Source organism: Petaurus breviceps, unplaced genomic scaffold (assembly GCF_028583685.1).
Source record: "Petaurus breviceps papuanus isolate PSGF00001 unplaced genomic scaffold, PetGlider_PUasm1.0 38, whole genome shotgun sequence".
In the NCBI taxonomy this organism is placed as follows: Eukaryota; Metazoa; Chordata; class Mammalia; order Diprotodontia; family Petauridae; genus Petaurus; species Petaurus breviceps.
This window is the reverse complement of record NW_027186304.1, coordinates 26,420,146-26,433,763: the sequence shown is the minus strand read 5'-3', so window position 1 is coordinate 26,433,763 and position 13,618 is coordinate 26,420,146. Positions and strand designations below refer to the sequence as shown.

General features: G+C 34.9%; 1 protein-coding gene across 1 annotated transcript in view; it reads right to left on the bottom strand.

The window, feature by feature from the left end:
• Nucleotides 1-13,618, bottom strand: part of LAMA1 (laminin subunit alpha 1) — a 200,534-nt gene that overhangs the window by 68,955 nt on the left and 117,961 nt on the right. Inside the window, exons 30-36 of the mRNA XM_069099665.1 lie at nt 11,426-11,544; nt 10,375-10,461; nt 9,391-9,584; nt 7,989-8,131; nt 5,902-5,997; nt 3,809-3,920; nt 3,181-3,343 (exon numbers count right to left, since the gene is read on the bottom strand). Of these exons, the coding sequence (XP_068955766.1) occupies nt 3,181-3,343; nt 3,809-3,920; nt 5,902-5,997; nt 7,989-8,131; nt 9,391-9,584; nt 10,375-10,461; nt 11,426-11,544 (914 nt within the window). The remainder of the gene's footprint in view (nt 1-3,180; nt 3,344-3,808; nt 3,921-5,901; nt 5,998-7,988; nt 8,132-9,390; nt 9,585-10,374; nt 10,462-11,425; nt 11,545-13,618) is intronic.

Genomic DNA, 13,618 nt, shown 5'->3' with positions numbered 1-13,618 from the left:
AAATCCGGGCTCAGATACTTGGCACCACACCCAGAAATAATTGGCTGTGTAACCTTGAGCAAGTTACTTAACCCTGATTGCTTAAAAAAAAATCAAAAGGGAGTGTGTATGCCATCAGATCCAAACCTACCTGAACAAAAATCCTTTCTATAACATACCCTACAAGAGGTTTTCCAACTTAATTGAAGATCAAAAGTGAAGAAGAACCATTGGCTCCCATATTAGCCCAAACTCTTAAACAGTTTAAATTGTTAGGAAGTGTTCCCTGACCTGGTCTAAGTTACCTCCTTTGCCATGTCTATCCATTCCTTTTTTTTTTTTTTTTGGCTTTTTGGAGGGGGGACCCAGGGCAACTGGGGTTAAGTGACTTGCCCAAGGTCACGTGGCTAGTAAGTTTCAAGTGTCTGAGGCCAGATTTGAACTCAAGTCCTCCTGATTCCAGAGCCAGTTCTCTATTAACTGCATCACCTAGCCACCCCTATCCATAACTTTCTGTTCAAATACTTGGAGATAACTGTCATTGTCCTCTCCATCCAACTAAAGTCAAGTCTTCTCTGAGTTAAACACCTCAAATTCTTACAAGCAATCTTCATCCGGTAAGATTCCTAGGTCCTACGCCATCCCAGTTGTACTCCTTTAGATACTGTAGAGCCTATCAATGTCCCTCCTAAAATGCCTTTTTTGCACAGCTCAGTGGGTCTGGCTACAAGAAGTATGTGTGGGGAGGATGCAGCAGGATCATGAATAAGCAGCTGACATTTTGAGGGAACAGAGGAGGCAAGTGCAATGCTGCTTCTTCCTCTGATGTGCCACTGTGTCCACTCTCCTTGTTCTGAAATAAACTAGCTATAAAGAGAGAATCAGCAGGAGTGTCCAGTCAGTGAGAGTCATTTGAGGCCAGTAAAGGCACTGACCTTCAGGAGTTCCACACCCCATTCTGAGAGGACCCAGAGTTCATGAACCTTCATTTGGGAACCAGTCTTATTGGATGTTTGAGATAAGCTGCATTTGAGAACTGACCTGTAGTGTCTGCATTCCTTTGCCCATTACACAGAGTACCCTAAAGAATTAAACTGTCTCCCCTGGTATCCCTGAGTTCAGAAGAGTTTATATGCTCTCTATGGACTGCCAGCATCTAGGAGGGGTTGCATGGCTGCAATATTTTATTATGCATTGTTACTACAAATGGATTGTGTGCCTTTATTGATTCTTTGCCTAAAACAAAGTTATCATCTGTGGTAAAATGTGTTCATTGGCTTTGTGGGCACCCATTATCATTATGCTGAGGTCACATGACTGTGGCTCTATGAAATGTAAGAAATGTATGGAGAAAGTAGGGTTTTCCAAAAGTGGGTCCCAGAGTGATTTTGATTTTTAAAAATGTAATAGTCGGTACGACCCCTAGAGAGGGAAGTAGAATTTATCTTCCTTCAAGCTGCTAACTCTTCCGGAAGCCTCCATGATTTCTCTCCCAGTTATTGACACTCTCTACTTCCTCAAAATTACCTTATGATTATTTATCTGTGGCAGTATAGAAAGAGATGTGAAGTAGAGAAAGAGAAGAATTGGGAATCAGACGACAGGGTAAAATTGTGTCTCTGTTACTTGTTACCCTTGCCTCTCTGGGTCCTAGTCTTCTCATTTCTAAAGGGAGAGGTTTGGAATAAATGACCTCTATGTCCATTTGCTCAAAGTTATATTCTATGTTATGTCCCTCAAGGAAAACATGAGCTACTTGAAGGTATGGACTATTTCATTTATGTCTTTGTTTTCCCTACAACTTAATTCAATTCAATTCAATTCAACAAGCATTTTTAAGTGCCTACTTAATGAAAGACATTGTGCTTGGTTCTGAAGATAAACACCCGAATAAAAAGATAAAGACCAAATAAAAACAACTCCTCCCCATAAAGTACATTCTACATCATGAAATTCAGCATTCAGAGGAAACTCACAGGTCACCAGATAAGTGATCATTAATCTGATTTAAGATTCAATCATTAGGAACTCACTAACCTACAAAGCAGTCCATTCATTACAGGATAATATTAATCCTTTGGAAGTGGTTGGGCTTTTTTGTTGTTGTTGCTGGTACTGGAGCTAATTCTGTCCTTCAGAACCAAGCAGAACAAGTCTAATGTTTCTTTCCTAGGACAACCTTTTAAAAATTTAAAGATAATTGTATTCTTCCTAAGTCTTTTCTTCAGGAAAACTGTTAGAATTTCCCGAAATTGAGCTTTGGAAGGCATGGTTTTGGATTATCCAAATTATCCAGTTATCTTGACTGGATGCAACAGCCCTTCTGATGGCACTCCAACTTGTCAATTTCTAAATCATAGGGTCTAGAAACAAATCAATTACAGTTATCTCTTCCACATTGCAACTTTCCCCATCAAGATTTTAATATATTGAGGGTCAACAAAAGAAATTACTGTAAATGCGAATTTTTCTTAGGAATTTGGTGGAAGCCATCAACAACAACCGAAGGCCAGTGGACAACACAGAAAAAGTATAGAAACTCAGAAATGTATAAAATATGCCTGTGACTAAATACTTAATCCACATTTTGAAATAAGGTACTGTCAACACCCCACGAAAGAAAAAAAAAAAAACAATCAGATTTCTGTTCTGGTATGAAAGGAAGGCCAAAAATATTTTACATGGATTTTTCAGATTGTGAGGGCTCTTTGCCCTTAATCCCCATGGTGTGGAAGGGATAAATGCAGTACAGATATGAACCAGTGAAGGCAGCATCCTGTCAGACTATGGTTTTCCTAACTCTGCATATTATATTTCCTTTAATGCCATATTAGTGGGTTTTTTGCCCCCAACAAATTTTATAGTCCACTAAAAACTCCATGTGATTTCCACTTTACGAAAATCATATAATTCTTTGTCAATGTGGCTCAAATACACAGAATGAATTATGTGTTATCAATATGCATATTAGCTTGTACTAAACTTTTAGCTTTAATTGGCATTTCCCATAATTTGCATTTCTCTCTAACTCAAATCCCTTTTGACCTTTATTTCATTCCTAAATGAGGACTTGTTACAATTTATTCATTTCTTGTGAAAATTCCTTACCCCTTTTTCCTCATTTGCAATTTCCTTTCCTCATACCCAGAGTAAGAGAGTTCAGGGTGAAATATGATTGCTTGGATTCTAAATGACACTCACTTGAGCTCAGTAGTAGCATTTTGGTGCAACTGCGTGAGATTCCTTTTCTTTAAGACTTCCAGCATGGATGCAAGGTCCTCTTGCATATTTCGCAGAGTAGAACTGGGAAGCTGTTCATTGATACTCCGTGTCTCATTGAGGGCTGCTGCTTCTTCAACAATGCCTATAAAGCAAATGAGTCGAAGTGTTAATAAGTCATTGATAACAGTATGGGAAAATCATTAGAACTACCTGTATTTTTTGTCTTATTGTTTCTAGTAATCATATTCCTCATTCAAATATGTTTAGCTTACTTTTGCCCCCTAATGCCTCATTTTGGCATAACACAACTCCTGTCTTTATTCTGTGCTTATTTATATGAAAAATTAAAATATTCCCAGAAGGGCAAAAAATAACATGACAGCTTAGATTTCTAAAATGAGAAGGGATTCATAAGTGTTAATATTTTGGCTAAATCATGATGTCAAGTTTAAATAAAACAAAAAGTGGTTTTCTTGGATGTTGTCAAAAATATGAATGAGTTTGGGAGTACAGTGAAATTTTTGGTTCTCACATCTACTCTTATGATACAATAAAATACATTTTTAAGCCAGGTGTGCTCTCCAAAATTAAACATTATGCATACTACCTTTTATATTGGTCCTCAGTTTCTCAATAAATGTGGCTAAATCTTGACTCTTCTTCAACATTCTTTCTGTGATGGCATTCAAATGCTGGCTACTCTCTAAAACCTGAGTGAGCTGAAAAAAAAAAAGATAAAATCATGGTAAAAATAATGTACAAAATTTAATTTAAAAAAGGAAACAATATCTCACGCCTCTCATTTTACAAAACTCCACTCTTCCTGTTCTAGGCACCATCATCCTTTTCCCAGGTTCGTAACCTTGACATCATCCTCAACTCCTCAATTCTCCCTCACCCCACATATCTATTCAGTTGCTAGATCTTGTTATTTCTACCTCCACAATGTCTCTTGCATTGGACCAATTATTATTCCCCCTCTTACATAGTTACTACATTAGTTTGGGCCATCATCATCTCTCAACCAGATCATAGGAACAGTTTCTTAAAAGATCTCCCTGACTCAGTCCATCCCATACAATGCTGCCAAAATAATCTTCCTCAAACACAGATACATTTACATCATTCCCCCTACTCGGTTATGTTTAGTGGTTGCCTGTTACCTCTAGGATCAAATATAAACTCCTTTGTTTAACCTTTAATACCCTTCAGTTTCTCTCCCTCCTATACTCTGTAATACAACAAAATTTACCTTCTATCTTTTACCTTATACATCCCCTTTCTGTGCTTTTCCACTTCCTGTATGAAATCTTTCCTGATCCACCTAACTTTTGGTATACTTCCTTCCAAATAACTTAATTTTAACTATTTAACTAATTTTAACTACGTCATATAAATTACTTCTTTATTTATTCTGGATATACACTTCTATATGTACCTGCTGACTTCCCCATTAGAAATTAAGCTTGTGAATAGGAATTATTTCATTCTTTGTATTTGTATTCCCAGTGCCTAGCACAGCATGCCACAGAATAAGCATAAATGCTTATTGATTGAAGCACTAGGAAAAATTATTAGAATCCCTTTCATACAATATCGAATTTGATCCTCACCATGACCCTGTGAGGTTGACAGGCAATGCAAAAATTATATTATCTCTATTTAAAGAGAATGGAAACTGAAGTTTACAGTAAGTAAAAAACCTTCTCCAGGAAAACAAGGACTACAGTTTTATAGTTGGAATGAACTTCAGAGAGCCCATTTTACAAATAAGTATACTGATACTGGAGAAGTTAGATAGCTGTAGGACCTTAAGTAGATTGCTGAACATCTCAGGTCATGAATTTTGTCATATCTAAAATGAATGCATTGGACCATAATAGCTGGCATTTATATAGTGCTTCAAGATTTGCAAAGTACTTTGTAAAACAGATGAACTCATTCCATCCTCACAACTTTGGGAAGGTCCAAATCCATTTTACAGAAGAGGAAACTGAGGCACAGGGAGGGCCACACAACTGGCAAATGTTGAAGGTGGAATTTGACTTCAGATCTTCCTTTCTTAACCACTATGCCCCAAGTTGCCTAAATAACTTTTTAGGACCATTCCAATGCAAAAATTCTAGGATTCTATAGGCAACTTGCCCAAGGTCATCAAACTAGTAAGAAAAGGAAACCGGGGGCAAGTAGGTGGCACAGTGAATAGAGCACTGGCCCTGGAGTCAGGAGGTCTGAGTTCAAATCCATCCTCAGACACTTACCACTTACTAGCGGTGTGACCTTGGTCAAGTCACTTAACCCCAAATGCCCTGCCTTCTCCCTCCAAAAAGAAAAAGAAAAGGAAACAAAATCTTCTGAATTCTATACTAGTGCTATGTCCACCACAACAAAAGTCTTACAAATTTAAAAATTAGTTTCTTTAACACAGAGTTCAGAGAAACTTCCTCTAGAACAGAGGTGTCAAAGCTCAAGCAGATCAAAAAAAAAAAACCCAAAACTTCTACATCAAATTAAAATGTGATTTGGAAATGTTTCACAAAATAAATAAAAATGTAACATAAAGAAAATGTTGATTTGTAGTTTTCTAAGTAAATGTGTGACCCACAGGTGTTCATTTCTGGTTAAGTTTGACACCACTGGTCCAGAAATGCTTCTCACATGGCTATCTTCATGGAAGGAATAAAAAATTTCATGACTCACCTCTTTCTGCAAATTATCTGTGTCTTCTGAAATGCCTTCAAGTTGTTTTTTTGCCCTTTCCAGTGAAACTGACATTTTATTACTTACGAATGACTCCTACAAGGGGCAAAGGAAACAAATTACAATTTTTCTATTGAAAGTTTCTAGTTCTCCAACACATTTTCATTGGAGTCTTCTTTTTTAAATTACTGATTTCCTTTCATTACAGACACTCTTTTCCTAGAATTACATTAATGAAAGATTAATTGAAGTCCTTGTTTTCAATTATAGCACTTCCATTTTGCTATTTTTAAATAATTATAACATAAATCCATACTAATAGTCATTTCTCCATAATTCATACATTAACTTGGACAAAAAAACCAATTCTATAAAAATGGACTTTCAAAATTAATTTTTTGAATATGCACAAATATTTTTGAAAAACCAAATCTTAAGTAAAAAAATCTCATGAAACTGATAAGATACTAGTCAAACATTTCTATATTTAACATTCAGTAAATCTTGGGTGAATCAAATAGATGAAAGTATTTTAAATGATTATACTGAAGTGGAAACTGCTCTATTTTTCTTACAGAAAATGTATTATCATTTCTATACCTTTAACTAGATGTGTTCAAACTAAAATTCTCAAAATAAAAAAAAATATTTAGCTGAAAGCAAAAAAATTATCCTGCAACCCAAAGACAAAATTTATCATATGGAAATATAAATATATACATACATATCTATATGACATATTTCTACAGATATATAGATGCATATGTAAGTATATCTATATATACATTTAGATATATCTGTACACATATCTATATATGTATTTGTGTGTGTATGTTTATTTAGCATATATATAAACAAATTTTCAGTATATCTGCTATACAAAGCAATGAAAAATAATTCATTAAGAAGATCAATGATCCCAATTTAGTACTAATTGTAATTCAATACAAATATTTATCTGATGCACTAAAGATAAAAGATTAAATTACATCAACACTATCCAATCAGAATGATATTTATAACACTAGAAGTTATGTTTTGAACTAAAGAAAAACCTAATAACAATGGAGAGCCTAAGAATTATTTGTTTTGCATATGTCAGCATAAGGGGTTTTTAAACATTTTTTAAAAGTTTTTATTTACTTAGAATTTCTGGGATTATAAAATGGTTTTCAACTATGATTTTTTTATTACTCAAGAACTTTGGATATTTGTGAACATTTACTCAAATTTCCTTCTTTTAGGCAATACTAGGCTACTTAAACAAGATACATCACAAAAAGGCATATTCCATAGCTGCTGTGAAGAGGTAACTACCTTCTTAACCATGAGCTGGATTTCTTACATAAGCATGTAGTTAAAAGGATGGGATCATCTATTTTGAGACCAAATGGCATTAGAGGGAGTGGAGTTCAGACCTTTCATTTTATAGATAAGGAAACTAAGGCTCAGTTGGATTAAATGTTTTCCCACAGGCCTCACAAAGTCAGAATCAAGATTCAAACCCAGAATCTCTGACTCAAGGTCCTTCTATCATTACTTCCCAAAATGTAAGCTTCAGTCTCCAGAAAAAAACTAAAATATGAAAAATAAATTTTAAAAAGATAGAACTTTCTTCTTTCATATTGAAAATCCCCAGAAAACATGAAATCTGTCTAATGTAGTTACTCTGTAGAGTACTAAACAAGCACCATGGGCCAGTGGACAATTTGCTGTTGAGTTGTTTTCAATCAAGTCTGATTCTTCATGACCCCATTTGGGGTTTTCTTGGCAAAGATACTAGAGCAATTTTGCCATTTCCTTCTCCAACTCATTTTACAGATGATGAAATTAAGGCAAACAGAATTAAGTGACTTTCCCAGGATCACACATCTAGTAAGTGTCTGAGGCCAGATTTGAACTCAGGAAGATGAATCTTCCTGACTCCAGGCTCTATCCAATGTGCCACCTATCTGCTCAGCGGACAATGAATGATTATTTAATTGCTTGGATCTGATCTCCTGTGGCATTCATCAATCAATATAAATGTAATCGATGCATCAATATGTCCAACTATTCTCATTAATACTAATAATTATAATACCTACCCTGAGATTTTTAGTAGTATTTTCCAGGTTGGATAAAATTCCATGTGGGACAGGAATGATGCCAGTGAGATTCACAGAGGAAATGGCATCAGTGATATTATCCAAGTCATTTAACAATACACCTACACATTCATCATCACAAGCTAACAAAAAAAGATGTTTAAGTTAGTTCAAAGTTGTTTGTGAGGGAAAAGGATCTTTAAATGCATTTGAAAAACAAAAGATTGAATTTAAATCATTAATGGAAAGAAAAAAAAGCTGTTGGGATTTTCTTTGCCACAATATGTTAGTATATTTTGCTTCTACCAAGCTAAATTTACTATTTGACCAATTCCAACTAATTCTGAAACTTTTTCTTTTTTTTTTTTATGATGAGGCTATAGATTTCAAGGTCTTCCAAAGATATCACAACACAATTTTCCAGCAGATGCTGATGGAACAGATTACTATAAATCTTTTTTTTAAATCATGGAAAATCCTTATTGTAATGTCCTTGAACTTAGAACCATGTATTCACATAGTATTCCTACTTTCTCCAAATACTTTGCTGTTATCATGAAGAAAATCTCCCAAATCTTCTACCTGAGTTTTTGGGTTGCTGTTGGCAAATCACGTCTACCAAAAAAATCTGTAATATTAAGTTGAAGGACACACAGGGAATTTGGATGGCACAGGTAGACATACAAAAATTATTTTTCTTCCACCTGACTCAACCTTTGTTCCATGTAGATAACATTAACAGATTTACAGGACAAATTATAAAAGTGAATAAAATATGTGAAACTTCAAAGTTTTCTGAGGGATGTACAGAAATATACCAATACATTAAGCAACTATGATTTCATGGTGTGAGAACTTGCTCCATCCATACAGAAGAACCCACTTAGAATTCAGTAGATTTAAGGGAACTCATTGAGGTTTAGAACACTTGAGACACTTGTCCAAAAGACAGAGACAGAATTTGAACCCAGATCTTTCTGACTACAAGTCCAAAACTCTACTCTGCACACCATGTAAATATAATTATTCTAGAGTCTTCCTTCCTTTCTTTCTTTGTTTCTTTCCTTCCTTCCTTTCTACTGGGGTTAAGTGACTTGCTCAGGGTCACACATCTAAGTAGTGTCTGAGACCAGATTGGAACTCAGGTCCTCTTGACTCCAGGGTTGGTGCTCTATCCATTATGTCACCTAGTTGCCTCTTAGAATCCTTCTCCTTTACTCAAAACTATCCTACTGAAAGCTGAACCTATTCTAATCTAAGACTAACTTAAAAAAAAAGCCACTCTCTAGATCCTGGAGACACATCATACCATCAAAGCTATTCCAGTCTTCACAAATTGTCCAGCTGAACTGATTATAAGAAGCATTTAAAAGATTTTAAACATCAAAGGAAAAATACATACAAACACATTTGCTTTCCACCAGGATATGCCTTGGTTCACATTCATCACAGGCACGACCAGCCACACCTGGCTTACAGATACACTTCCCAGATGTCGCATTACAAAAACTGTGAACAGAACCATTTGGATCGCAGTCACATGGCTGGCAACTACCGCCCACCTTTAAAGGGTTTCCAAAAAAGCCAGAGGAGCACCTAGGGAAAGAGAAAAAATAATAATAAATACACAATTCAAATCAGTAATTTTTACAGCTTTTTTTCCACTAAGCATCTCCTTAATTTTTGGGGAAAGGGTATGATAACAATTAGTCAACATTCTTAACAATATCATGGCATAGAGGTGCCCTGGTTCTTAAAAGTTTGGAATTCATGTCTTGTCAAGCCAACCATCTGTGGGATAGCAGAACTAAGATATAAGCAATAGGTAATACATTTATCTTAGTGATAGTAACTTATGAAGACTGTATACAAAGGAATGGAGGGAATGAAGCCTGCTTTGATTATCCACACAGATGAAAATACAGGTCTCAAAATAATCAAGCGTGGAAGTTAGTTTTGATAATCACATGCCAACCAAGTAGAGTAATTCAAAGAATGTAGGCTCTCTTATTTTCTTTAATATTTATTTTCTAAGAGGGAAGATTGTGTGGAGGGCATTTATTTGTCGGGCCAAAAAATGAAGGACTTTGCTTCATACCTTTAACATTCATAATTATTAATGCATGTGTCAAATTTAAACGGTCTCCTATGCTATTTCAGTAATGACATCTCTATCATACTTTAATACCTTATACTTATCATGATAATCATAATTATATAAACACATGGATAATTTATATAAATGAATGCATTTTCCAAAGTTATGGATTTATTACAGAATTAAAGATGCAAACCTGTACAAAAATTACAAGATGATGTTATGGATTTATTACAGAATTAACTATACAAACATGTATAAAACTTATAGGATGATGTCTCAACTCACTTTTCACAATATTGGCCTTCGTATCCCAGAGAGCAGGCGTTACACCTGAAATCATTGTCACCTTCCAGGACACAGGTTGGGCTATAACTGGAGGAAGAAGAAGATTTAATCATTGTTCTTGAGCTTTCAGAGATCCACTTTCAGAACTCCAAATATTTCTCTTAAAATTCACATTTTGTGATCTTAAAAGTAAATATTGAGGGACAGTTGGGTAACTTGCATTACAGTTGAAAGAATGTCCATTTGTAAAATACTTTAAAATTATTTTCATTTACACTATATTTTCACATATATTATCTCCTCTCAGAATTAAGTAAAAGAGTTATTATTCTCTCAATTTTACAGATCAGGAAATTGAAGTTCACAAAGACCAAGTTCACAAAACTAGTAAATATAGGCATCCCAGACTCAAATAAAAATCTACAAATCCAATGTTCTCTTCAGCTTCTATTACATATTATATGTTGTAGGGATCATACTAGACAGACACTTAAGCATTTGGATTAATAATATTTTAAAAATACAGATGCTCAGGTAATCAATGTAAATAGAGACATTTACAATTTGCCAAGTTATTATGTGTATAAGGGACTCTCAATAAATACTTAAATGAATATACAGAAAATATATGAATTTAGAAAAAAAAGGATGTTAATAGATTAGTGATTGATCTATATTATGAAACCTTTCCAGAAGAACAGTTGAATCTTGAGTTTTGATGAGTAGATTTCTCAAATAAATTATCAGAGTAATGGACACTTTCTAGTTTGTAAAAGTAGAATTGTCAATGCCCTTTAAGGAATAAAATTTATACTTAGGTGGACTAACTTCTTGTGTTTAGATGACGCAAAAGACATATATTTTTATCTGATTTAATTTTTGATAAAAGTGAGCATATTAAACTGCATAAATGACATCCAGTTTATACTAATTCTTTGAATCAGTAATAAAAAATTCAAACCATTCTTTCATATATGAACTAGGTGTACAAGTCAAAGTGCCATTCATTTACCTTTAGTATGTAGAGAAATCTGATCAATCCCATACTTACCTGGCATTGGTTCTGGGACAGGCACAAAGAGAGCAATCATCGGCAAAGCCAACTACTTTTCCATAGTACCCTGGAGCACACACATTGCAATGATCACCAGCTGTATTATCTCTGCAATTCTATTATCCAAAAATAAAATGTTGATAACAAAAAGGTAAGAATTTGATGAGTAAGTCTTTGAATGGACTTTTTCTTCCCTATGGTCTTTCTCTGCCACCTCGATAGGGTGGCTTTTAAAAAGGTATTATGGAAATGTGTGTGTGTGTATGTGGGTGCATGTGTGTGTACACATACATATACACATACACACAGATATAGATGTATATACACACAAACACATTTTTTACAAAAATAATCTAACAAGATAGTTAATTCCTCTAACTGGATACATTTCCAATGCAAATGCAGAATGCAGCATTAATGTTTATCTGTAATGATTCCTTAAAGTCCTCCCTCATTAAGGTTATAAGCCATTTAAGAGATTACATTTCACTAATTCCAAAACCTAAACAGTGCAGCCTTGTTACTTAGGAAGGCCATTTTCATAATCACCCCTTTGTCAGGGCAAAGAGGAGTCTGGTGTTGAGGAGAGAAAAGCAAATAGGGTTCGAAAAATATACAGACAGAAGTGTAAAAAGAAAAGAGGATTGAGGAAAGTTGCTTGAAGTTAAAGCTCCAGGCCTGATGCAGGTGACATTGGGGTTACATAGGCTATTCCAGTAGCCTCTGATGGGTGATACCAAGTTGGAAGGGACTCTCGCCAAGACTGACGACAGACTCCATTATCTAATAATGAGCCCTGATACGTTTAGCCCTAGATGGTTAGCTCTGAGACAATTAAAGTCCTCCCTCTCACAAATAAGATGAAGATGGATTGAAATACAGTGGGTGCAGAGAGTACTAGTAAAATCATAAATCCTTAAAACGTATGATCTTTATCAATCATAGGCAGCTGAGAGGTATATATGGCTAGAGTGCAGGACATGGAGCTAGGAAGACTTTAATTCAAATTCCGCCTCAGATCTTTCCTAGATCTGTGACTCTGAATAAATCACTTAAGAGCTGCCTGCCTCACTGTCCCCATCTCTAAAATGAGATGAATATAGCACCTACCCCCCAGGGTTGTGACGCCCAAATGAGATAATTACTGTAAAGCACTTTGCCACCCTTAAAGTGCAATACAAATGTTAGTTGTTGCTATTCCTGCTATACTCAGTATCAGCATATTTTGTTGTTCCTAACACATAGCAAAGGAAGAGAAATCTTCTGCTCCGTATGCTTCATTATCTTTTCCCCCTTACATACATTTTGTGGTATGCTCACTTCATTTCTATTCTGGTCTTAAAAGTTTTTATTATGGATTTTGAATAATTCAAAAGGGACTAAAAATAAATTGGAAAATTGAGAAGAATTGAAAAAAATTTCATAGTTGCTCCCTATAATCTATGTGTTATCAGAAACTTAGGAGTACATTTTACTCTGAAAAGGAAGGAGTGAAAAAAATGGGCAAAGTGGGTGCTTTATACCTAATGACTTTATTAAGCAATTTATTTAAGCACTCCAAGAATAGAATGCATGACCTGCATGTGGTAGGCTCAAAGTAATTTTTTACCTTTAAGAAGTTTAATAACATTATGATAGAATCACAATATTATTGATGGAAAGATTTGTCATGAATATCTGCAACTAGAAATAAGACATATTTATCACTACACAAGCTGCAAAGTCCTTAAGGTTTTAGCCATCACAACTCCTTTGAAACATCCTCTTAAGTTATAGGGGTATTATAGTATGAGGAAAAAGACAGAGAATGAAGACACTGTTTTATGAGAAGAATTAAAGAATCTAAAAGGATAAAGGACCAGAGGTTTGTAGTTTCATTAACATGGGTAATTTCCAAGCAAAGAAATCTCTCTACCAATGCAAGTTATTAGCATCTTCTCTGCAACTTCATAGAGAGGTGCCCAAAGCAATGAAAGATTAAAAAACCTGCCTAGTCAGTATCTGGCAGTGGAAGGCTGGCTTGACTCTGAGGCCAACCCTCGATCTACTATTCCATGTTGATTCTCTGCCAAATACAGAAAAGAAAATTAAAGGCCAGTAGCCCCAGGACACATTCTGCTAATTTGCTTTGAAATATAGATTTTAAAAATAATTTATGAGAATGACAATGTTTTGTCATCTTTTTATATT